General features: G+C 53.7%; 1 protein-coding gene across 2 annotated transcripts in view; it reads left to right on the forward strand.

Annotated features, from left to right (window-relative positions):
* Positions 1-25,226, forward strand: part of NSMCE1 (NSE1 homolog, SMC5-SMC6 complex component) — a 29,446-nt gene that overhangs the window by 3,969 nt on the left and 251 nt on the right. The window contains exons 2-7 of one of the 2 annotated variants that reach the window (XM_034989039.1): positions 1,391-1,537; positions 18,467-18,588; positions 19,486-19,563; positions 20,616-20,723; positions 23,164-23,280; positions 24,705-24,825. In XM_034989039.1, coding sequence (XP_034844930.1) covers positions 1,391-1,537; positions 18,467-18,588; positions 19,486-19,563; positions 20,616-20,723; positions 23,164-23,280; positions 24,705-24,825 — 693 coding nt within the window. Of the gene's footprint in view, positions 1-1,390; positions 1,538-18,466; positions 18,589-19,485; positions 19,564-20,615; positions 20,763-23,163; positions 23,281-24,704; positions 24,826-25,226 lie in introns of both variants that reach the window. The other variant, XM_034989037.1, reaches the window with a different exon arrangement.

The raw sequence follows: 25,226 nt of genomic DNA on the forward strand, positions 1-25,226 counted from the left end.
GTGGACTGCCTCCCCCACTGCCCACCCCCCCCAAACCGGAAGATTCGTGAAGAAGACCCAGGTAAAGAAAAAGGTTGAGGATGGGGGAAGCCTCAGGAGATGAGCCCAACTTAGGACCTGTTGAGGTTGAGTTATCGCTGAGCTGTTCTTGAGGATACCTAGCAGGCAGTCTGAGAAACTGGTCCTGAGCTCCTGCATCTTTCCACCCCTGAGGTCCAGTTGATGTGCTGTTTAAAAAAAACTGAGCAGCAACTAACCTTTTTGTGTCTCTCCCACATGCCAGCTCCTTGGCAAACCTCTGGTAGTCATATCTCATTTAAATGGCATCTTCTGTCTTAAAGATAGTTTTTTGTTATCCCCATTTTATAGCTGAAAAGACTGAGGTCGAGGGAAATGAAGCTCATTAGCTGAAATGTTTTTGTGCTGTATTTGCCTAAGGGAACAGCGAATTTCTTGTCAGATCATGACGTTGCCTGAAGTGAATGTTAAACCCTCAGAATTCCAGGCCCCTCGGCGGTCCGAACCTCCAGGAAGGGGGCCCAGGAATCTGTATTTTTCGTGCGCAGGTTCGATGATTCTCAAGATCAAGTGGGTCTGGCAAACACTCTTCTCAACACCACCTGCCGATTTCTAAAGCCACGCTCTTTGCCTCCGCACCGTGCCACCTCTCCGTGGCGAGAGCAGGCTGTTTGATCGGGACTTGTGTAATGCTTTCATCAGCTCTGATCTCTGTGGTTTGTGGAAAGATAACGTTTTAGTAGAGAGCAAGAGATTGAAAAAGCACCCCACAGTGACAGTTGTTTCATTAGTGGTTTGAGAAATGAGAAGGAAACTAGTACTGGGTAAGCGCTTACTAGCAGTTCTTTAGGCGGTGAATGCTTTTCTAGGTTGAGCGTGAGATAATGGGGCCTCAGCTGACTTTATCCAAGGCCACAGATCCGCTAAGTGGCTGAACCAAGTTTCAGACCCAGAATTGTCTAGGAGTAAATAGAGCTAACGCTTACGTAGTGTTCAGCCTGTTACCCGGCTTTTATTGTGTATTAACTCACTGAATGGAGTAATTCCATGGAGGCCGTTGCTATCGTTAGTCTCATAGATAGAGACCGAAGCACACGGAGGTTTGGTTGCCCCATTTCACCCACTTAGGTGGTAGAGCAGGCCGGGTCCAGGCACTCTGGCTGGCTCCAGAGCCCACGCTTCTCCCCACCTGCTGGTACTCGTTCGCTTGCCCCAGACCCGTGTCCTTTTCATTTAGAGACATTCGGCAGGATGCACTTGAGTTTGAGAACTACAACAAATGTCTACTCGTGAATGTCAGTTAGTACACAACGCAGAACTTGGCTTTCCGAGAGCCCGGAGGTGACTGGGTTTCCTTTGCTTCTTTTCTTAGCTCCTTCACACCCGCAGGGTGGTACTGGAAGGGCAGGTGTCATGACTGACGTCCACCGGCGATTCCTCCAGTTGTTGATGACTCACGGAGTGCTGGAGGAGTGGGACGTTCAGCGCCTGCAGAAGCACTGCTATCGGGTCCATGACCGTGAGTATTGTCTCCCGGGCCCCAGGATGCCCCAGAACCATGTGTTCGGGGACTAGAGACACGGGTATAAAACCGTGGAGCCGGCCAAGCAGTGCACCTCACCGGGTCTCTCACACAGTCTCGCGCCAGCCCCTGTTTCTCATCTCATCTTTGACTTTTATTTATACTTCTTATTTTTTTACGTAAATCTGACATTTAGGCCAGGATTAGGAATTTGGACTTCGAAGCCATCTAGTTGGGGCTCACACCAAGGCTCCAGCATCTTCTCCAGCCCGAGTTTCTTTATCTGTCTGATGAGGACAATTCATCGTCCTTGACACCACGGGGGGTTCAGAGGATTAAGAGACAAGATGCGTACAAAGTGCCTGGCCCCTCGGAAGGTGCTCATTTGGCAGTCGATGGTAAGAGGGTGGCTGAGCACCGTGGGTCAGAGAGTAGCCTGGGGCTCGGCCAGACCCAGAGATAGTGCCGCCGTGGGCCAGCCGTGCGCATCTGGAGCATCTTCTCAGTGGTTGCGAGACAGGAGGTAAGATAAGACACACGAAGCATTCAGAGACTGGGCCCGGCCGAGCTGGCAGTGCCTGGAGGCCGCAGTACAAGCAACAGGATCAATGCTGGCAGGTCAGTAAAACTGATATTGGTAGCTCGGGTTGAGCTGAGTGTCAGTATGGGTAGATCCTGTTGAGTGACAAAGAAAGTGGATAAATTATACTTACTGTATGATGTCACTGCGTTAAGCTTTTTGTAAAACTTAACAATGTTTTTTAAAGATTTATTTATTTGAGAGAGAGCGAGCGAGCACATGATGAACCACGGGAGGGGCAGAGGGAGAGGGAGAAGCAGACTCCCCGCGAAGCAGGGAGCCTGACGCGGGGCTCGATCCCAGGACCCTGTGATCATGATCTGAGCCGAAGGCAGACGCTTAACCGACTGAGCCACCCAGGCGCCCCAACTTAACGATTTGTGTTGTTCATGAATATAAACATCTGCATGTAAAAAAAAAAATAAGAGTGGACCAGAAGGATATGTAAGACACTTGTGAGGTGCTTGCGAGAAATCAGAGGACACTGTCATCTTTATTGTATTTTGTTCTTTTATTAAAGAAAAGACTTGAAGCGAACAAGGCATTCGCGGTGTAGTCTGATGATCGTCACTTCCGATGAATGGGAATACGGGTGTTTGTTTATATTCTGTGCTTTTGTCTTTCTGTGTTTTCAGTTTTCAGGAGAAGAGGGGAAAGCACATAGGGGTGAGCCAGCCAGGATGAGTGAGGACAGGTGTGCGTGGGGCGCCAGGTTTACAGGTGAAGGCCCGTGAGAAGAGGGGCCGTATGTGGGGGGGGGGCCGTCTGCCGCATGGCGGAGGCAGAAGCCACATCGGAGAGAGCTGAAGGGTGGGTGGGAGCGCACGGGCGAGACGGTGGGTGCAGAGACAGATACTCTTCCATGATGTGCAGAAGGGAGATGAGAGGGTGTGTGCTAGGGCGGAGGCAGGTTGGGAGGGACCGGCCCCTTGAGGTATCCCACGTAAAATGCCGGGAGCTTGCTGGGGGGCGCTAAATGAAATGCTTGCGGGGATCCTACAGTAAGGAAACCTCTTGAACCTTGTTTCATCCCGTGTATCCAAACTTCGTTGACCTACACCTGACATACTTTGGGAAACCCCAGATAGGAACATATGATATGTGGGAACAGATGTGTCTTTTTGGTGTGTGGGTTTACAGATCAGGAAGAACTCACCGTATGTACACCAGAGTAATGGGGTTTCCTTTGTGCTTAATTCTGGGGACAGTGCGGACATCTGGAAGGGCTTGAAACAGGAAAGGGATATAATTAGTGCTGTGTTAGAAAACCGTCCTTCTGGTGAAAACATAACTGCTCTACTTGCATGCACTGGGGTGGGTGGGTCTTTGGTAAGGGCCTCCTTTATGGGAAAGGCGTATTACACCTGCCAAGCTATCTGCCCTTGTTCCTTAAAAAGCACAACAGGGTTTTCAGCCTCCCCCTCGGAATGCTCCAGTGAAGGGCCTAAGAATGTTTTTCTTAGTCTTTCATCTACATGACAGTTCATTCCTCCCCCCCTTCAGTTTCTCATGTAAGTCCTAAATGTGGGCTTTAATGCTAATGGGGAAGTTTCGTAGCTCACTGCAGGGAACCACATGGTGCCTTAGTACTAAGAATGAAAGTGCTTTTGCCTTTGTTTGACCTTTAAAGTTGTTATGACCTAATTTAGGAAAGTCCTGTAGAATACATCTAGGAATAAATTTATTCTTCACACTTTATGTGCCGTATCTGTGCATTAAGATATCAAGATACAGTTATGGCTAGGGTAATCAGGATAGAGCTGGAGTTTGTTTTCCCCTACCCTTCATTTAAAAAAAAAAAAGCCTTAAGCATTATTGTTATTTTAGAGACTTTAAAACGAGAAGTGATGGAAAGAAACGATTGCAAATTAAGTAAATACTTACAAGACCCAACATTATTAATCTGTCTTTGGAAGAGATACCCAGGAAAGTCCCCTTTTACCAACTGGAAACGTATTCAGCTTCTAAGATAATTATGAAACAGAGGAGTAATTGAATCTGTGGGTTATTCTGATTGCAATTTCCCATGGCTTTTTGTCCAGCTTATCAAACACACTTCCTATTCTGGGCTCTGATTCCAACTCTTCTTACCATCATGAAACTGGAAGCAAATTACCCAGTTCTCTGGGCTAGTGAGAGTTGAGGTTTTGTTGTGATGCGTCGGCATAAAGCCATGGGCCTGGGCTCTCTGAGTGGCACTGAGGGCCTGTGGGCTCTCGGAGGGCACCTGAGGTTGTGAGCTGGAGCATGTGAACGTGTGTGTGGTCATCCGGCACCTCTTGGGGGCGCCATGGGGGGCCAGGCCCCTGTGCTGGGGACTGGTGACACTGAGACAAAGCTTTTGCTTTGCCTTGGGTTTCCTGAATCATGGAGCCCCAGAATCCTATGATTCCAGTATAAGCCTCCCCTTGATGGAAGTAGGTACAGGAAGCCAGGGGAGTGATGATTAAGGAGACTTGCATTTGAGGATTTCCACTTTTGACCAAGACTGAGTAACAGGGACCAATCTACCTTACTGTCTGAAACAATTAAAAAGAGATGAAACAGTGGACATTAGTCAGTGAAGGACAGTGACTCCTTGAGGGACATGCAGTAAAGGTTTTTCCCCCCACTGTTGTCTTTTCTAGTACTTCCTCTCCAGTTCCCTGGACGCTCAGTGGATGTCCAGTAATTCAGCTCAGTTCTGACACTGTTTACCTGGAGTTAGCGTCAGATCCCACAGTTAAAGGGGTTCAGCTCCACCAGGCTGCCCCCACTTCAGATGCCAGTCTCAAGTCTGAGCCTCTAGTACTTCCGACTGACCAGCTATACATCACATTTTCTGGCCTGCCCCTCAGGTTCAGTAATTTGCTAGAATGGCTCACAGAACTCAGGAAAACCCTTGACTTACATTACTGGTCTATTATGAAGGATACAGCTCAGGAACAGCCAAAGGGGAGAGATGCATAGGCAGGGGAGAGATGCATAGGCAGGGGTGGCACCCTTTCTGGGTGCTCCATCCTCCCAGTACCTTGATGTGTTCACCATCCCAGTGGATCTCCAAATGCCATCATTTGGGGGCTTTTTGGAGCTTTCATTACACATGCATGATTGATTAAATCATTGGCCATGGGTGATTAACTCTGTATGTAGTCCCCCTGTCCTTCCCAGAGTTGGGGGATGGGGCTGAAAGTTCCAAGCTTTTAATCAAGGCTTGGTTTTTCTGGCCACCAACCCCCAATCCTGAAGTTCTTTAGGGACCTACCAAGAGTTGCCGCAGTAGAACGAGACACTTCTGTCACCCTTGTCACTCAGGAAATTCCAAGGGTTTTAGGAGTTCTGTGCCAGGAACCAGGAATGACAACCAAGTATCTTTTTTTTTTTTTTTTCCAAATATGTTTTTTATGCCAAAGGCAAAAACAGAATGAGCACTACAATTGCCTCAGCTCACTGCCCTGAGGGTTTTCAGGCCATGGCGCAGGGGAATCCCAGGCAGAGCTAAAAACAGACTGTCTGAGCTGAGGGGATGGGGGATGAGAGCTCAAGGAGACAGAAGCGTTTGCAGATCAGAGCAGGAGAAGAGGTGCTCGGAGAGGTGGAGTCGGCTGCCTCCCCCTACTCCTTGGCAGGGGTCCAGCGAAGAGCAGATACACAAGGAGCTGCCCGAGGCCAGGCAAAGATGTAGTTGAAAGGATTAAGAGAGATCAGTGCCCGATGTTCACAGGGTGGAGGACAGTACCCAGTGCAGTACGCAGTGGCTTTGCTGGGGAGTTCTACCAAGCGTTGAAGGAAGAAGTGCTGCCAGTTCTACCCACTCTCCTCCAGAAAACTGAAAAGAGGGAACACTTCCCAACTCGTTCTTTGAGGCTTGCATTATCCTGATACCAAAACCAGACAAGGACATTGCAAGGAGAGAAATCTAAAGGCTCAGATCCTTCATGAATATAGATGCTAAAATTCTAAACACAATTTTAGCAAATGAAATCCAGCAATATATGGAAAGGATGATATAATATGACCAAAGTGGGGTTTAGACCAAGAATGCAGGGTTGGTTTAATATTTGAAAATCAATCCATGTAGTTTACCATATTAACTAAAAAAGAAAAACCCATATGGTCATCTCAGTAGTGCAGAAAAAGCATTTGACAAAATCTGATATCTATCCTGGCATGATGCAGCAGAAATTTCATACAGGGAAGTAGAGATCGTAAGGATCAAGGGGAGAAGCAGATTTACAGGGCCTTGGGGCTTAGAGCAGGAGAGAGGACTCAACAACTACATCTATTCTCCATAAAATCTCTCAGCAAAGTAACAAAAGAAGGGAGATTCTTTAACCCAATAGAGAGGGTCTGTGTAAAACCTATAGCTAACATACTTCACTGTGAAGACTGAATACTTTACCCTAATATCAGGAGCAAGACAAGAATGTCCATTCTAATCATTTCTGTTCTAGCCAGTACACTTAGGCAAGAAAAAAAATAAAAGACATTCAGGTTGGAAAGGAAAAAGTAGAACTGTCTATTGAAAGACATGATCATCTATGTAGAAAATCTGATGGATCTTCAAAAAGCTACTAGAACTAGTAAGTGGGTTTAGTAAAGTGGCAGGATACAAGATCAATTTCCAGAAATCCATTGTATTTCTGTATGCTCACAGTGAATCACCAGAAATTGAAATTTTAAAAAGCATTGTTCATAATAGCATCACAAATATGAAATACTTAGAAATAAATGTGTTAAAACTTTGTAAGCTAAATGTAGGGGATAATCAGGTTCACGCAATAGAGCTTGTTCTCTTGGTCCGGTGAGGCCCTGCTTCATCTGTGTGGGCCTCTAAGAAAACAGATGTAGCATCCAGGAAATAGATCCTTTCCGTCCTGTATCCAGGGTTTACCCGGAGGAGCACCTTCCTCGAAGTCTGATTCACAAGAGAGTTGGGAAGTAGTTATGTGGTAGTCAGGTAGCCATGGAAAGTTTCTTTGGTTCAGTTTCCCGGAAAACAGGACAAACATAGAAGCCTGAATTCTGAAACCTTCACAAGTGGTGCAAGGCCCTTTTGTCATGAAATGGTGTTGCCCGGCATGGGGTTGAGGGCGCCCCAAACCAGAGCCTGACTCTTGGTATTTCGTCTCTCCTGTGGCGTTACTGAGCAGAAGCAGAAGTTTGCCATAGCCCACAAGTTGCATGGCAATGATTCTGATTTCCAGCCCTCGTTAAAATGTTCTTGGGTCTGGTCTTTTGTTTTTCGGTTGAACAGGTTGGGTTTTTAGGGAATCACCAGGTCCAGCCTCCCAGCACCCAGCTGCTTCTCGCGTCAGCTCCGGCCCCACCGCTGCCAAATGCAACCTTCTGAATCAGCGGCACATTCGCTGAGGGCCTTCCTTGCCTGAAGCTCTTCGGGGAGCCTTTTAAACTTATTTTTTATTTTGAAATAATTCCAAACTCACAGGATAGCTGTAAGGATAGTACAAGGAAGTATTTTCCCCCTGGATCATTTGAGAGTTTCCAATTTGAAGTTCCATCACTGCTAAATTCTTCAGGGAATGTGTCCTTCTAGCAAAGACATCCTCCTAAATCGTCATGGGATAACCGTTCACATCAGGACTGATTAACACTGCTGTATCACTGCCCTCTCATCCGCAGACCCCACTGGAGTTTTCCAGTTGTCTCAACACTGTCTCCTTTAGCCAAGGGATCCACCGCAGGGGTACGTGTCGCATTTAGTTGTTAACGTACGTTTCTTTAGGTGCCTTCAATTGGGAATCATTCCTCAGCCTTTTCCTTGACTTGTATGACCTTGACATTTTTGAAGATTACAGGTTAATTATTGAGTAGAACAGAGCTGCTAGAGATTTGATGCGAGCCACAGAGGTAATTAAAGTTTTCTGGGGGCCACGTTAAAAGAGGTAGAAGGAAACACGTGTAATTAATATCCCAAATACCATCATTTTCAACCTGTAACGAATGTAAAAAATGATTCATGAGATCTTTTCCATTTTCTAATATCACATCTTCGAAATCCAGACTGTATTTTGCACTTGGGACATACCTGAATTTGGACGAGCCACATTGCGAGCGCCAAGCCACCCGTGCCCGGTGGCTACTGCTGTTGGCAGGCTGCCCCTCAGTTCGGGCTGGTCTGTGCCTCCTCCCCATTTGGCTCTGGTTATGCTTTTTACTGTTGCAGAAGTGATGCAGAAGCAGTGCTTTCTCTGCCTCCTATCTGGTGGTATAACGATGTTGGTGAAGACGATTTCTGCGCTGTAAAGTTACTCCTTCCTGTGTGAATAAGAAGTATTTTGCAGGGCGGTTCTTTGAGACAAAGTAAATATCCCACTTGTACCTGCTAGATTTAGCATCCAGTGGGGTTTCTTCCCTGACTTCATTTATTTTGTTGTGGTTTCCAGCTTGCTGTGAGGTACTGTTTTAGACGCCCCGCACTCGCATTTTGTAATTCATGATGCTTGTTACGTGTTCATTTTAGCGGGTTTTTCAATTATCTGCGGTCCTAAGGACAAACTGGGTAAACTATCTCAAATTTTAGTTTAAAACAAATGAAGAGGGGCGCCTGGGTGGCTCAGTTGGTTAAGCGTCTGCCTTCGGCTCAGGTCATGATCCCAGGGTCCTGGGATCGAGCCCCGCATCAGACTCCCTGCTCAGCAAGGAGCCTGCTTCTCCCTCTGCCTGCCGCTTGCCCTGCTTATGCGTGCATGCTCTCTCTCTGAAAAATAAATAAAATCTTAAAAAAAAAAAAAAAAGACCTGAGCCAAGATCAAGAGTCAGACACTCTACCAACTGAGCCACCCAGGTGCCTCAATGCTCTTAACTACAAATAACTAAAGATCCAACTTCTAGGAAGACCACAGAAGGGGATAGGTGGTATTCAGGGCCCGTTGATCCAGCTTTTACACTGCCTCAGGGATCTCATGCTCTTTGTCTCCCTGCTCTGCCACTCATATTATCATCATCTAAGAGTTGGTTCCTTTCAGAGTTGTTGGACGTGTCTTTAATCATCTCTAGTGGGAGAGGGAAATCAGTGCTCCTGGTTTTCTTTTAAAATAAAGAAGAGGGGCACCTGGGTGGCTCAGTCGTTAAGCGTCTGCCTTCGGCTCAGGTCATGATCCCAGGGTCCTGGGATCGAGCCCCGCATCGGGCTCCCTGCTTGGCGGGAAGCCTGCTTCTCCCTCTGCCTGCCGCTCTACCTGCTTGTGTTCTCTGTCTCTCTCTCTGTCAAATAAATAAATAAAATCTTTTAAAAAAATAAAAATAAATAAAACAAATGAAGATCTGACATGATTTCAGGGAGCAGAATAAATAAGACGGTGTTCAAGCAAAAAAACCAGTTAACCGAAACGCATGTACCAAAAATAGATGGTGAGCACAGTAGGAGAGGAACACTGGGGTTTGACAGGTATTTTCCGTGTCTGTCAAACCTTCTACCTGCCTTCCCCGTGGCTCTGTTTTTGTCCTGTTTTGTCCTCCTTCTGCCCCGCTGTGTAGGTGCCCTGTCAGGACCCCGGCATATCATTAGGTGGCGCGCGCTACCGGTGAGTCACCGTGATGTGGTTGACAGTGGCGTAGTGTTCCATCCTGTGTGTGGTCGTATTTGTAAGCGTCTTCTCTTTCCAGGGAGGACTCTGTGATCACTCGAAGCTGGCTCCCAAGCAGTCTTCCCCCTGTTTTTAATGATTTCATTGCACATTTGTCCCCTTTGGCTGTGAGGAACAGTTAATAAGCTTGCCACCGTCCAAGCCTGCCCGCCTTCCCAGTTAATCAATGGGGGATTAGGGATGTGATCGTAACTGGAGTGGCAGCAAACTAACATGAAGTCATCTCTATAATGTAACTGGGTGGATTTCTGAACATACAGAATTTCACAACAGGTGGCTGTTTTGTGCTTCCACAGGACTCTGGGCTTAGCAAGCTCCGTAACCACGAGGAAGCGAATGTTGCTTTCACGCCCCTGGCTTCTGAAGGACTCGAGGGGTCCAGATCCCAGCCTGCTCTCAACAATGTGCTGCACAGCCCCCAGGGTGGGACGGACCCCGGTGGCCAGCACAGATTTCCTGAGCCAGGAGCTCTGGATGCTTCACACTCTTCTAAGTGTGGACATCATTGGTTTTGGATTGCATTTTGTACTGGTTCCCAAACACGAGGGAGGTTCTGTGTGGCCAGTGGAGGGCCGGGGAGGACAGGGGTCCCAGTCAGGGACTTGGAGAAGTTCTTTTAGTTTCTGAGTCTCAGCTTTCTGTTTTCGAAAGGAAATCTTACCTACCTCATGGAAAAGTCACGAGGGTTGAACAGGGAAAATTCTGTTATGTGCCTGATACAGAGTGCTTCCTGGGGCGTGTTCAGTACGTGCTACTCGCTGCCCCTTCCTTCTTGTGTGACCCTTCCTGTGTCATCTGACCCCACACCCTGGGGATGGGGTGTGGGGGTAGTGACTATCAGAAGATTCATAGTGCTGATGCATAGGATGATCTAGACCATAGGGCTGAATTTCTGGTGCTGGCATTTTCTCCCCAAATCCAGAAAGTGTGGTCCCTATGTCCTAATGGAAGGAAGTCGCAAGTGTGGATGTTGAGCTGGGGAGGGGCCTTGTGGGCAGGCAGGAGGCCCACGTGATGGGAGTGTGGAGCAAGGCGGTGCACGCCGGGATCACAAAGGAGTGTGGCTAAGGGTGATGGAGCCCCCAGTGGCTGTGCGGAGAGGGGGTGCCAGGACCTGGCCCTGTTCTGGCTGTGTATGGGGGACAGGGGTAGAGGGCTACGATGGGTCTCCCAGAAGACTGTGGGAAGCTGGTCCACACTCCAGGGATGAGGAGAATTGGAGAAATTGGCCAGAGTCCCGCCCCCTCGCAGCACCCTGGGCCTGCACACACCATTCTGCCGCCTCCTTCATGCCTCCTGGGAGCGGGGCACTGAGCTGAGTCTTGCATGTGGACCTAAACAAAGACCACCCAAATGGGGATAGGCAGACGCTGCTTGTTCAAAGCTTGCTGTGGCAAGGGAGGCAGGCCCCTCACTGGTGTTTTGGCAGAGACCCACTGACAGGTGTTGGGTGTGCCCTGACTGGAGGCTGGGGGCCAGTTACCTCGAAGCAGGGCATCTCCTGGGAGCATATTCAGCTTTCTGTGTTTGCTCCTAAGTTGGAAGAAGGAACCAAAAACTAGGGAAGCCGTCAGTTACAAAGCAGGTCCTGGTCATCATGCAGCAATTACCACACGGGTTATCGTCGGGCTTCCGGGACCGGTTGCTAGAGGTAGTGGTCTGACTTTCCAGAAGGCTGGCTTCTAGGTGGCGGGCTGGCTCCCAGGGCTGGTTGCTTCTCTGGGCTGGTGGCTGCAGGTGGTGGGTCAGAGTCCTTTTCTTATTTGTGGTCTGTTCCTGGTCTGTATACTTCTTTTTCTTGCACTTTGCTTAATGCTCTTTCTACATGTTGCTTTTTTTTTTTTTTTTAACAAATCAAAGTTTTGTGGCAATCCCGCATCAAGCAAGTCTGTTGGTGCCTTTTTTCCAACAGCCTGTCTCTGTGTCACATTCTGGTCATTCTTGGCAATATTTCAAATGTTTTCATTCTATTTGTTACAGTGATCTGGGATCCTGTTGATTACAACTCACTGACAACTCATGATGCTCAGCATTTTTAGCATCATGTAGTTTTAAATGAAGGTCCGTGCATTTTGTTTTAGACACAGTGCCATTGCATATTTAGTAGATGACAGTGTGGCGTAAGCGTAACTTTTATAAGCACTGGGAAGCCAGAAAATTCACTTGACTGGCTTTACTGCGATGCTGCTTGATTGTGGTGGTTTGGAATGAAGCCCGTGTCATCTCGGAGGTATGTCTGTACTCAGTCTCTCAGAAGAATGAGTGTGACACAGTTTGTTCCCTTGAGTTATTCACAGCTCAGCCCATAGCCTCTTATCTGGTGGGTCAGAGAACAGAGTGGCCCCATTAGTCATTGTGTCTTTATGGCAGGGTCCCAGCCCATATCAGAATTTGAAAACCAGGGATAGTCAATGGTATCTAGCTGACGGGCACAGTTTGTTTGCCCTATAGTGTTTTAAAACTAATGACCACGTTAAAAAACAAACCAACCGGGCGATTTCTCATAAAAATCCGAAGATTGGGCATGTGGCTGAAGCAGAGTAGTCCCACTGCTCTTGGTGGGATGCGTGTCCTCCACATCACCCACCGCATCCGCTCTTGTCCCCATCTGGGCTTCTGCCTGGCCTCTGTAGGCATCCGATTCTGTCAGGACCAACAAGCTGGGCTCAGCTGAAACCCGGGGAGGAGGAAGCTTATGCACCAGGGATAGAGCCGAGCCAGTTTGCTTTTAGCGGGTGGGCGGTCAGTCCCCGCAGAGCCCCGTCATCTGCTCCTGAGGTTCCCGGGGTGGTGGGAGTGGAGGCCGCCTCTGGTCTCAACGGTGGATGGCCCACCTGTGTTCAAAGGCTGAGATGAAGTGAAATGCAATTAATAGCATCAACAGTCAAGTTCTGCTGAAAGTGGCTCAGGGTTCTGATGACTCACATTGTAATTCAGGAGGCCGCCTGCCCCAGCACCTTCGTGACAAAGAGGCAGCACCGTTCAGTTGCCGACTGGAGCACTGACCCACAGAGCTCTGGTGAGGGGCCTGGCCGATGGGTCAAAGGGCAGACTTTCTAACTGAAGTTAGATTAAAAACAAAAAACAAAGAACAACTCTGTGTACTTGGAAACAGCTCTCTAAGCAACAGATTTAAGAACAGTCCGTTATTCAAAGACTGTCCATCCCCCCCGGCCCCCTCTGTACCATCAGAGGCCTGAGCTCATGTATCTTGGCACGGGGCACTGCCATTTTTCTCTTTTTGGATTCAGAAACCTGAGGGTGAAGGCATCAGGTCACATTGTTGGTGAGGCTTGAGATACTTTTTTTTTTACCCTTAAAAGGGAAAAGTCAAACAGAAAAGTAGACTAATACAGTGAAGCCCATCGCTCAGCTAAAATGGCAGCTCATAACTAATCTTGTTTTATCTACACATCTCCTACCTACTTAACCCATATTATTTTGAAGTAATTCTCAAGACATAGTTGCGTATCTAAGCAAAACTTTTTCGTTTGAATGAATGCTCAAGTCCTTTTGTCTCCCTACCAAAAACTAAAGGCCAGCCCTCAGATTGCCAGTCTGCACTCCGTCCCTCGCTGGCCCTGGCTTCTTGGGTAAGCCCTTAAGCTCCGTGACCCCTGGTGTCCTCTGTGGAAGTGCCCAGACCCTGCTGTATCCGGCTCGCCGGTGGTTGTTCACGAGGCTCTGATGAGATCACGAGGGGGTGGAAGCGGGTACACGGTGCCCTGCTGCACAGATACAGGGAATTACTTACCGAACGTACCGGCCACGTGAAAGACGGCCCCCTCCCTCCCTGCTCTTCCAGTGCCCCTGACCGGCCAGACTTTGGAAGCGGCATCGTTGTCCGTTCCCGTCTTTCTTGCACGCCCCGGAGTGTCCAGAGTCCTTTTCCCAGGCAGTTGATGGGAAGGTCGCAGGCTGAGATGTGACCCCTTATACAGCGTGTCTGGCGCTGTGTCCCTGCCCACCAGCCCTTCCCAGCCCCCGGTGTGCCCCAGCGCCCGTGTCCGACCCGGGGCCTGGCCTGCCCCCTCCCCAGCGCTGCACTCGGGGACCACCCGGCCGGCCCATCAGGTGAGGGGCCTGTCACAGGGCGAGTTGGCCCACAAGTGGTTTGGTCCCTTGGGGTCTTATTTTTTGCTGTTATTTCCTCTGCCTAAAAATAGCATTTTCTATCTATAGTTGCCTAGTTTGGAACAAAACTATTTGTTGCTCAGAAGTTAGGGCAGCAGACTTCCTGACTGCCTGCCCCCCAAGTGTGCAGTGAATCCCCGGTTCCAGTAGCCTCCTGAAAAGCAGGGACCCTGATTAGCAAGAAGAGGTTTAAATGAATTTTAAGAGAAAAGGAGAGAATAGATACAGAAGTGGCCAGAAAAAGCAGTCTCTCAAAATGAAGAAGCCGGCTTGTCAGAGGAATGGTGGCCCCTTTTGTGTGGTGCCGCCCCGGCCTGGGGACTACCCGGAGTCCCCTTTCTTGAACTGTCCCATTGGAAGGGCATTTCCTACTAAAGAAAGAGCTCTTCTGTCCCCTCCTGGGCCTTGGCCTTCGGCCCCCCACATGGCAGGGTGTGTGTTCCCAGAGAAGGCTCACTCTTCTCTGCTGAGGCCCTGTGGCTTCGTGCTCAGGATGTGGGGTCAGGCCGGCCTGGGCGCCCTTGCTGAGCGATGGGGACTCTCCCCAAGCCTCTTGCGTATCAAGATGACATTCGTGACTCGAATTCTGGAGCCCTTCTGGTAGTGAGGACGTGAAGCAGGCGAGTGAGCAGTGCCCAGCACACGCTCCGGTGAATTACAGCCACGCATTTGTAGGCTCGCTGTTTGTAGCTCGTCAGAGCAACTTTGCCCCAGCCCACAGGAAGGCCCAGGGACACCCTGTTCCCAAGGAGAGAGGACCCCGGGGCCTCCTAAGATCCATAGACCTCTGCTTGGTTCGGACATGGTGCCACGTGCCGGTTTTGGGGGTTACCTGCTCTCTGAGAAGAGACAGTGGTGGTGGGTCCGGGGCCTTGCTCGTCACTTCTTGGAGCTGGTCCTCCCATGGTGCTGACTTCCCGTCCGTGGTGTTGAGGGACCTAGCCTCTGATCCAGCTCAACCTGCAAAAAAATCTGGTAACTTCGATACTTAGCTGAAGCCTGTCTTTTTTCTCAATGGGTTTGCAATTCTGAAGGGAGGAGTGATGTTATTAATTAATTCTCTTAAGTCGTCAACATGGCGGGGCTAAGGCTGGAAATAATTGCCTCAGAAGTGTGTGGTTCAGCCTTTTATCTTACGCACTTTATCATGACCATGGCCTTACAGGATATTGGGGCCCAAGGGATCCTCTGACTGTCCTTTGGCCCAGGGTGTTCATACAGATCTACAGACTGGAGCTTCTAGGCTTCAGGAGCAGGGCAGGGCGTGGAGGCACGGCCGTGCAAACAGCTCCTTGGAGGACTGGAGGTCGGGAAGCACTAGTCCCGTGTACCCGTGACACTTGATGGGCCCGTCGGGGTGCTTGGCAGCAAGCAAGTGACCCAATTCTGGCCGAGTTTAAAAGAACCATGTTGGAAGGGCGTTGGGGACAGGAACACACAGGACTGGTTGACAGCCAGGGGCCAGGCTGGGGAATGGGCAGGACCCAGAGGGCACCAGGACACAGGATGACCGTCTGGCCAAAGCCATCTTCCCACCTTCCCACCTCCTGGTGGCCAAGCTGGAACCACCTTGAGCTCTCCTTTTGTCCCTTCCTAGATGGAGAGTGTCCATCTGATAGGCTGAGCACGGGGTCTGGGGCCACTCCTCCTGATCTCAGTTCTGGTCCCATCAGCTTCCTGCCTTCCGGTTCTCTGGAAAAGGGTACCTGGAATTATTCTTCTCCCCAGATCACACTTTTAGGGGAAAGACAATTAAAAAAAAAAAGCTAAGGTCTGGTTAGAGATGGAAATGTCTATCGGCAGTCAAACGTTACCAGGTGACCCCAGGAGTGGGGCGGCCAGATCTAGTAACTGGGGCAGCCAAGTGATCAGGGAAGGCAGTGCTTGGGAGCTGCAGGGGGCCAAGGCACGGGCACCTCCCCTCGGCTGGTCTGGTCGGAGAGGCGTGCCCAGGAGGGGACGTGTCCAGGACGCCGGGGGAGTGGGAGGCTGGGGGCTTGGAGCGAGGCGTGGCCCTAGAGAGTGAGAGGGATGTGTTCTAGACTTGTGAAGTTGGAAGCAAGGCAGTGGGTGGCCTTCAGGGATGAGAGAAAGGGCGAGACTCACCTGAGGACCCCCAGAGAGGCGGGGTGGAACTGGGCTGGCCCCATGGCACCTGCTGTTGCCCCCAAAACTCAAGTTGGGTGGGGGGTGTTCCTGAACACCAGAGAAGTGTATTCTCTCCATTAAGAAGGAGATAGTATGGCACAGGGCATGAGAAACACACACAGTGGGCAGGGATGCAGACATGCCCTTGACATAGGAAGCCGTGTGGTCGGAGACCAAGAGGAGAGAACGTGAGCACTTGAGCAGGTGGCAGGTTCCTGCAGGAACAGCAATAGGAAGTGGGTTTTTTCGTTTTTGTTTTGGTCTTTTGGGGGGGTTTTTTTTGTTGTTGTTCAGTGAAAACATTCATGTTTCTGAAAAATGAGAGTGGACAGCACGCTGGAGGGGTGGGAGAGGGGAAAGCGCAGAGTGGCTATTAGCTCATCTCCATGCAGGCGAGGTATCTGGAAAGTCCGCCCTATTGCAGTGTTTGTGATCGGCCCACAGGGTACATTTTTCTGAACCATACCCAAGAGTGACCTTTTCGGTGGAAAATGTGCATTATCACTTTCAGGGGGAGGTGGGACTTGCCATTGTGTCATATTGGGTGGACGGAGCGGCTCCTGCCCACGAAGGGCCCTGTCAGCACCTCCCCGCCCCCCCGGCAGTGAGAGGCGGCTCCCGAAGGCCCGACTGCCGTGCAGCCAGCTTCCCAGGGTCGGGTGCGCTGAGGCAGAAAGGGCTGCCCGCCTGCCGAGAAGCTTCCTGGCCACCCTGCCCAAGCCCAGGCCCCCACGTGGCACACGCCGTCCGTGTGGAAGAGGAAGGACGGCAAAGGCCCCAGAGAACCTTTCGTGGAAAAAAGTGCTATTTGAGTCTGCTTCTGTAGGCAGAAGTGGGGGTGAGGAGGAGGGAGGCGTTTCAGAAAGGGACAGGAAGTACCACCTGGGCCCGCCTCTGCTCATGCGCTCAGCAGCTGGGGCCGCATTCCATTGTCCTCCTGTCCTCGTGGTTTGTCCCACGTCCATGAACCACCTATTTATTACTACTGACTTCTTATATAAAGGGCTTTTTTTTTAACTTAAATAAGTTTACTTAAAAAGGAAGATTTGATCCCTGCTGTGATTTGCATGTTAGTATGATTGTCCTGGTCTTTGTCATTAGCTTTTCTGGGCCCCCTCTGCCCGGGTCAGAACTGTCCCTTGCATGGCCCACATGGCTGTGACCTTCACTGCCACCAGCATGACCGGTCATTTTTTTTAACCTTCAACATCCTTAGGTACACAAGGAGCTTAGAAATATCTCTCTCTGTAGGAAGTCAAACAGAGATAAGTGCCCTGGGCTGACCCCCTCATCTGCATCTCCTTCCTAGCAATGGCCTCGGCCATCAGCTTCGTGGGTATCCTTCCAGGCCGTTTTCCTGCAGTATTTCATTAGTTTTATCGTTGTTTTAACATAAGTGGTATCACATGGTTTGTATGCTGGCTTTTTCTTGTCATAAATCTGTTGAAATTATTTTAATAAGTTAAAGCAGTAATACTTTTTCTTTAAAAAAGTATCACAGTATACGAAAGGGTAATTCCAAGACACAGAGCTGACCGTGTCCTTTCTCTGCTTCCGAATCTGAAAGGCTCCTCGTTGCCACCCTCCGCTGGGCGGCAGGGCCTGCGTGTGGGACTCCTGCCTCCCGCTGCAGCCTCCCTGGCCCCTGGACCTCTTCCGTCCCCGGCTCCCCTGCAGCACGGGGATGGTGATCCCTCCCCGGGTTCTGTATGTACCCCTTGTCTATGGACTGGCGGCCCCAGGACAGTGGAGGGGGCTTTCTTGTGCAGCCCCCGGCAGCGTGGAGGCGGGATAGCATACGGGTCGGAGCCCGGGCCGCGGCCGTGCTGCCGGGCTCCCCGCTGCTCACTGAGCCTGGGGGTGCAGTGCAGGCGCGTCAGCCCCCGCGCACCTGGGCCTGGCCGCCGAGCTGGAGGCGGACGCTGGTGCCTGCCTCGGAAGGCTGCCGGCACGATGGCCTAATGGCTGGAAAGCGCTCGGTGCGGGGCCTCTCCTGGGGCGGGGCGGCAGCCTTGCTCAGCGTCAGTTGGTGCTCTTACCCTGGGCTGGTTGTTGTCAGTCTTCACCGCTGCCCCCGCCCCTGGGGCCCGGCACATGGGCCGGCACGGGAGTGTTCAGTATGTGTCTGGATGGCGGATAAAGGGCAGAAGGTATAGAGCCAGACCTGGCACGGGTGACGCTGCACAGGGACAGGCTCCTTGTGGGGGAGCGTGCGGACAGGGGCATGGCGGGCGGCGGGGGTCAGCAGCGGGGGGCTTCTAGCAAGGATGGGAAGATGGGAAGGATGGGAAGAGCGCCTTCCTGCTCACAGCACCTTCCCTGTCTGCACCCTCGAGGAAGGAAGCAGCCACACGATTGGCATTGACCCAGGAGGGCTGGCCTTCACCGGCTCCTGGCCTTGCCGTCACGGGCTCAGGTGGATGGAATGACTTCTTGATGCCTCCCCCGCTCCCGCCCCGGCCCGTTTCTCTCCAGGCACTGCCACCATGGAGGCGCTGGAGGACTTTATCAACAACATTAACAGTGTCTTGGAGTCCTTGTATATTGAGATAAAGAAAGGAGCCACCGAAGACGACGGGAGACCCGTTTACGCGCTGGTGAGTGCACGCCGGCGCCCTCTCGCGGCGTCTGTGCGGAACTGCGGCGGGTGGACGCGGCCCCGCCCCAGCAGCCCTGCAATGGGGGACACAGACCCAGCCCAGCGTGGCCGCCCTGCCCGCCCGGGGCCACCGGCGCCACTGTCAGTGTCCTGTGCGGTGATCAGGGCCGGGGCTGTCACCCCGATGCTCACTTCACTGCCCCATCCGAGCCCCTGCCCAAGACAGGTTGTGTTTGTTGACAGTTCAACGCAAGAAGTCCCCTCAAATGTGCGCAGTAGTAGGATTAAAGAGAGGAAAGTGGTTTTTCATTTAGGATAAGGCATGGACGCTGAGAGAAGAAAGAATGTGTGGCGCGCTGGGACTGAGAGCCATCTGGGCCTCCCGTCAGGCTCCGGTGTCACTCCTGGCCAGCGAGCGAGGGGAGAAACAGGCGGGCGGAGCAAACAAGGCCCCCGCCTGGGCCAGGGCACCGCCGTGGGCCCATCCAAGGAGGCCGGGCTCCCACCAGCCAGGCCCACCCAGCGAGGGGCGCTGGCCAGGGACTCCCACACTCTTCCTGGGCAAAAGGGCTGTGGCATCAAATAACGGTGGAAATGCTGGGTTAAATCGGTAAATCGGGTTTGTTTACTGCTGGACTTCTCGGTGCCTTTTGCTTGGGAAGCTCCATTAGGCGTGCAGACAAGTTCCCCAAAGGTATCTGGGCTTGGAAGATACTCCACAACCTTTGGAGTTCTAAGAATCTCTGAGAATCAGACATGCTGACTGAGCTAGAGGTTGAAGTCTGTAACGTAGGACTGGTCACAGATCCAGCCCTGTGGCCGGCAGCGCCTGGACACTGGTGCTCAGTGACCAGGGACGGGCCCAGCCTGACCGCCACGCTGACCTCTTTTGTAGGTGAATCTGGCGACCACTTCTATTTCCAAAATGGCCTCAGATTTTGCAGAGAATGAGCTGGATCTGTTCAGAAAGGCTGTAAGTACAGTAGCTCCTGTTTATCGGCTGGGCTTCTTATGGGAAACCTGCTGTCTTCCATCATTAGAAATGGAAACGGTGATCTTGGAGGGTCACCACTGCTGCCCCAGGTGGCCATGTGCAGGGGGGCCGCTGGGCAGCTCACCACCACCGGGTGATGACGGGAGGGCGCCACAGCTGCTCGGGAAGGAAGAGCTTCTCTAGGTTTGCACCAGGCTTCTGGGTGTGCGATGCAGGTGAACAGGTGTTGCTGCCTGGTGCTCACGGCACGATCCACACCCGCAGCAGCCGCACCAGGGAGCTTGCTAGAAAGGCTGAATCCCAGTCCCCGCCCCCCCGCCCCCCGGACCGTTGAATCCAGGTCTGCGTTTTAACGAGGTGCCCCGATGTTTGAGAGGCGCTGCTCTGCCTCCCCAGCATCAGAGCTGTTGGCTCAGCCCTCCTGTCACTCACCTGGCTGAGCACCTGGTCCCGACAGGGGTTCTCAGCCCTGGATGCACCTTCTAATAACCGGGAGGTAAAAACAGCTGAGACAGTCTGGCCTCACCCAGATCTGGCGAATCCAAGTCTCTGATGACCAGTCCTAGAATCATTCCTTTCTGAGCCTCCTCTGGTGACAGTTGGCCCCCGAGCGTGCCTGCTTCCTGGCCCACCCTGGCTTTGCTGTCCTGTCCTTCCTGCCTCCAGCTTGCCCCTCACCCCTGATGTCCTCCTGCCCACGTGTGAGTAGGAGGGTGCTGCCTCAGTTCATTCATTCCCCAGCTTCTCTACCTTCAGGGAGGTGGGGGGGGGTGAGAGCAGATTCTTGATTAGGGGGGCATTAAGGTCATTCATTTGGCAGGTCACAGGGTGAGCGCTGAGTCAGAAGGGCTGGCCGTGGTTACGGCTTTTGGTGCTGGTTATGAACCGGCTTCCCGAAGGAGCGTCCCCGGGCCCAGTTCTGCCTGCGGGTGGGAGCGGTTTCGCTACGCCCTGGCCAGGATCCGTGTTCTTGCTCAAACGTTGTTTTTGCCAATTTGATAGATGAACGTGGGACCTGCTCTTTCTTCCAGCTGGAACTGATTATTGACTCAGAAACTGGCTTTGCGTCTTCCACAAATATTTTGAACCTGGTTGATCAACTTAAAGGCAAGAAGATGAGGAAGAAGGAAGCAGAACAGGTGTTGCAGAAGTTTGTACAGAACAAATGGCTGATCGAGGTAGCAAGTCCAGTGCTTCCCCTGGCTTGGCTCACTGTTCAGAACAGATAATGAGTTTTCCTCCGAAACCATATCGTATTCAGTTGTTGTCCATTGAGCTGGGGTCGGGCCCCTTGTCTGCTTTAATGCTCACCATGTCCCCGAGAAGGCCTTGCAGCCTCCTGCTCGCTCCTGTGGGGTGCCCCGGGAGCAGGGACCGCACCCAGGTTTGGGGCCCTGGTCCAGACGTGGGGCGGTGGGTGCGGCTCTGGCGTCGGACCTGGGCCTGGTTCCTGGGCAGGGGGGCTGGAGCCCCTCTTCTGTGAGCGGGGAGGAGCCGTGTCCCCTCCCGGGCAGGAATGGGACGGCCGATGCCCAGCGCCCGGTGCTGGGCTCCCAGAGGAATTGCCGTCCTTGCGGTTGCTATCGTGTCACGTCATTCAGGGCCTTTTGCTTGGACACTGGCCCTGGGGAGCCAAGAGGACATGGGGGCAGGTGCTGGAGGGGAGCTGGGGACATCCGGGAAGGGACCGGACGGCGCTGACATTCCCGTTTCTCGACCCCGTGGCTGCTTCTGCTGACTGGAGCGGAGCAGATGTGTCCGGGCTTTTTCCACAAAGGGCAGGGCTGCTGCTAGGAACCCCGAGGCAGACGGGCCCCGCGCTGGCCCCTGACCTCGGCCGTGCCCGCGCCCGCGTGCGCGGGGCAGCCCTCCACCTCCTCCCCCGGTGGTCGGAGCGGCGGCTGCAGGCCCAGCCCGCGCGGCCGCTGCTCGTGGGGAGGCGCTGATCCACCTCCCTTCCAGGGAGAGCCTGCTCGGGTCACCAGAGCTGCTCCCGCAGTGCCTGAGGCGCTCCCCTGGCTGGACGGGCCACAGGGCCCAGGGCAGGGGTGCCGGGACCCCACCCCCACCCCCCTGGGCGGCCTTGGGTCCTCCCGTGGGTGGCCCTGTGACGACAGAGAGCCCTTTGGCTCTGGCGTTGAGCCGACCGCGCCACAGCCCCGTGGTGTGGGTGATGTCCCCCGTCCAGCCCGGGCTCCGGAGACTACAGCTCCCAACAATTGCTGTGTCCAGGCTCTCTTCCTCTCTGGGGCAGGCCCGGCAGGAGGGAACATTCTCAGGCAGCTGGGGTCATAACCTGCTGAGCTCTGCGAGTGTTTGTAAGGGCGGGGCCGCGACGCCTCCTTGTGCCTTATGGCTCTGCAGATGCTCCGTCAGCGCTGCTGGGGGCACGGTGAGCCGGGAGGGGGCGTTCCAGAAACTTCCCTCCAAATATACAAGAAGCACTCACTCGCTGCTCACGGGAAGGTGAGAGAATAACCGATCTTCACGAAGAAACACACTGCGGTCACCTGCTGGTCAGCCCCGCAGAGCCACCACTCCGGGAGCCCCGAGCACCCTGCTGTGGCCCCGCGAGTTACCATGTACATCCAGGGCACAGACGTGATTGTGTCCCAGCGGCAGGGGCCGGAGGGCGGGTGGCCCCCAGGTGGGCCTCTGCTGACGGCCGCACCTCCATGCCTCAGGGGCCACTGAGCTGTGGGGCCTGAGCTCCAAGGATAGTTGAGGCCTGGGAGATCGTGGGAGGTTGGGTCTTCTTTGGGGGTTAGGGCACCTCGCCTGACCTCCCTGTGATGGGGCCCCCACAAGACCGAGTGGGGTCGTGAACGATAAGCACTGGGCACAGTTCCAGGCACGCAGTAGACGTTCAGTAAATGTGGCTTGGGCCCAACCGTGAACTTGAACTTGTTCACTGGGGCCTTGGGCATTCCTCAGTGGTCTCAAGGCAGGGTCGACTTCACCTTCCCTGGGAGGTTTACCACGGGACTGCCAAGCGCTGAGCCCCACACTAGGCCTCGGGACACAAGGGCAGCCCCGGGCCCACGGTGTGGGCAGAGCCAGAGATTGAGCAGGCAGCCCCGGAGGCCGAGGGAGACACGTCCCAGGACAGCCCTTCCCCAACCGAGGCAATGACACTGGAGCTGAAGGCGGCGCGGGGGCGCGGGAGCCGGCTAGAGTGCTGGCTGGGGGAGGAGAGGAAGGGGTGAGCGCTGGGGCAGGGGCTGTGCCCCGTTCGCCCTGCGGGGAGACTGCCTCCCTCTCCCGGCTCCGCGTGCTCCCCGCAGGAGGGCTGTTGGCACCCCCGTTCACACTTGTGCGGCACAAGCGAGGTGCCGAGGCAAGGGCCCCGGGGAGCTGCACGTCGGCTCCCTTTTCCGCCTCGGCCTAGGTTTTCCCGGCTTGTGGCTCTGCCAGGCGGCCGGCGTGGCCACCTGTCGGCCGGGGCTGGTGGAAACGGGCCACGTGAGGGGTGCCCAGCCCTGTGCAGCTTCCTGGGCTGTGGGCTGTGGGCCTGCCGGGTGGGGAAGGGGCTGGCATGAGGGGGGCTGAGACCTGGCCGCGTCCCGTCCTGTCCTGCAGAAGGAAGGGGAGTTCACCCTGCACAGCCGGGCCATCCTGGAGATGGAGCAGTACATCCGGGAGACGTACCCCGATGCTGTGAAGATCTGCAACATCTGCCACAGCCTCCTCATCCAGGTACCAGGCCGGTGGCGGGGTGAGCCGGCGCCCCCAGGGACCCGCGGGCTCTGAGCCCCCGCCTCGGGCACCGGCGGATGGAGGCCATCCCCTGGGAAGTGTCTGAGGACGGCCACGCGCACGCCCTCCTTTTCTCGTCCCTGGTCCCTCGGCTCTAGGCCAGGGCCTCTCAGAGGCCTGCGTGTAGCCCGTCATCCTGGTGCTGGCGTGGGGACGTCTGGCAGCTGTTCTGTCCTGCGTGGCCCGCTTGCCGGGGCTTCCCTGCGGGCGGGCCAGTGCTGGGCGCTTGGGGGGGTTCCTCCTCCGACACGTACCTTGCCACCATGGTCAGCTGCGCCCCGATGAGTCACTTTGCACAGGCGCCCTTGGGCACCTGGGCTTGTTTCCTTGGGCCGGCTTCCCGGAAGTGCAGTTTCTGGCACAGCGTTCACGTGTTCTTAAAGCCTCTGAGCCACGTTGCCAGATAGGCTTCCGAAAGGCTGCAGTCATGCGCACGGGCCCTGTACGCGCTGAGCGCCCGCGTGCGCCGGGAGCCCGGGTTTCCGAGGCCGCCTGGCTGTGCTGCGGGGCTGGGCCCGCCGCCACCGCGCTCTGGCCGGTAGAGTTTTGGTTTTTTGTTTAAGATTTTTATTTGAGAGGGCGCCTGGGTGGCTCAGTTGGTTAAGCGACTGCCTTCGGCTCAGAACGTGATCCTGGAGTCCCGGGATCGAGTCCCGCATCGGGCTCCCTGCTCGGCAGGGAGTCTGCTTCTCCCTCTGACCCTCCCGACCCTCCCCCCTCTCATGCTCTCTCTCTCTCAGTCTCTCTCTCGAATAAATAAATAAAAATCTTAAAAAAAAAAAAAGATTTTTATTTGAGAGAGGAAGAGTGTGGGGAGGGGGAGCGGGTAGGGGCAGAGGGAGAGGGAGAAGCAGGCTCCCCACTGAGCAGGGACCCGACCTGGGGCTCAATCCCAGGACCCTGGGATCATGACCTGAGCCGAAGGCAGCCGCTTAACCGACGGAGCCACCCCGGCGTCCCACTGTTAAGAGTTTTGAGTGTCCTCTACCTATGTTCATTTCTCAGAATTTTTTTTTTTTTTAAGATTTTATTTATTTATTCATGAGAGAGAGAGAGAGAGAGAGAGGCAGAGGGAGAAGCAGGCTCCCAAGGAGCAGAGAGCCCGATGCGGGACTCAATCCCAGGACCCTGGGATCATGACCTGAGCCGAAGGCAGACGCTTAACCATCTGAGCCACCCAGGCACCCTCTCAGAATTTTTTAATAACAGTTCCTACAAGCCCTTGTGCTCAGGGCTTTGGAATTATCCTTCATCTGGGGCCTGGAAGACAAGACCATGGAGCCTGTTGGACGTTTTCCTGGCCATTTGCAGAAGGTTTGTGAACACGGAGCAAGGCTCCACGGCTGTTGCCTTTCTGGTTTCAGGGTCAAAGCTGCGAGACGTGTGGGATCAGGATGCACTTACCTTGCACGGCCAAGTATTTCCAGTCCAGTCCCGAGCCCCGCTGCCCCCACTGTAATGACTACTGGCCCCACGAGATACCAGGTTCGCATCACCATGGTGCTCGGGGGCTGTCCCCCAGCCTCTGGGAGGGGCTGGGGGGCAGGACTGAGGAGACACCTGGGGACGGGGAGCGCTCAGGCGAGGGCTCCGCGTGTGCAGGTGTGTGTGAGCAGGACCCGAACCCACGCGCTGAAGCAGCTCCTGCAGTACGCGGAGGCCTCCTGCTCGCACACTGCCAAGGGCTCTTAGAACCCAGGAGAACCCTTAGGTCATGGTCTAGACCTGTCTGGTCTATACAGCCCCCCGGCAGCCGTCCGGGGACGGGAGGTGACCCCCCTTCCTGGCTGCGGTGGGGGTGGGGCGCGAGGACAGAGCCCTCGGCAGGGGACCCATAGCTGCGGTCTCAAGCTGCTGTCGTGTGCGTGCGTCCCACTGCTGCTCAT

The sequence above is a fragment of the Mirounga leonina genome, unplaced genomic scaffold (assembly GCF_011800145.1).
Source record: "Mirounga leonina isolate KUSES-001 unplaced genomic scaffold, KU_Mleo_1.0 Mir_454, whole genome shotgun sequence".
In the NCBI taxonomy this organism is placed as follows: Eukaryota; Metazoa; Chordata; class Mammalia; order Carnivora; family Phocidae; genus Mirounga; species Mirounga leonina.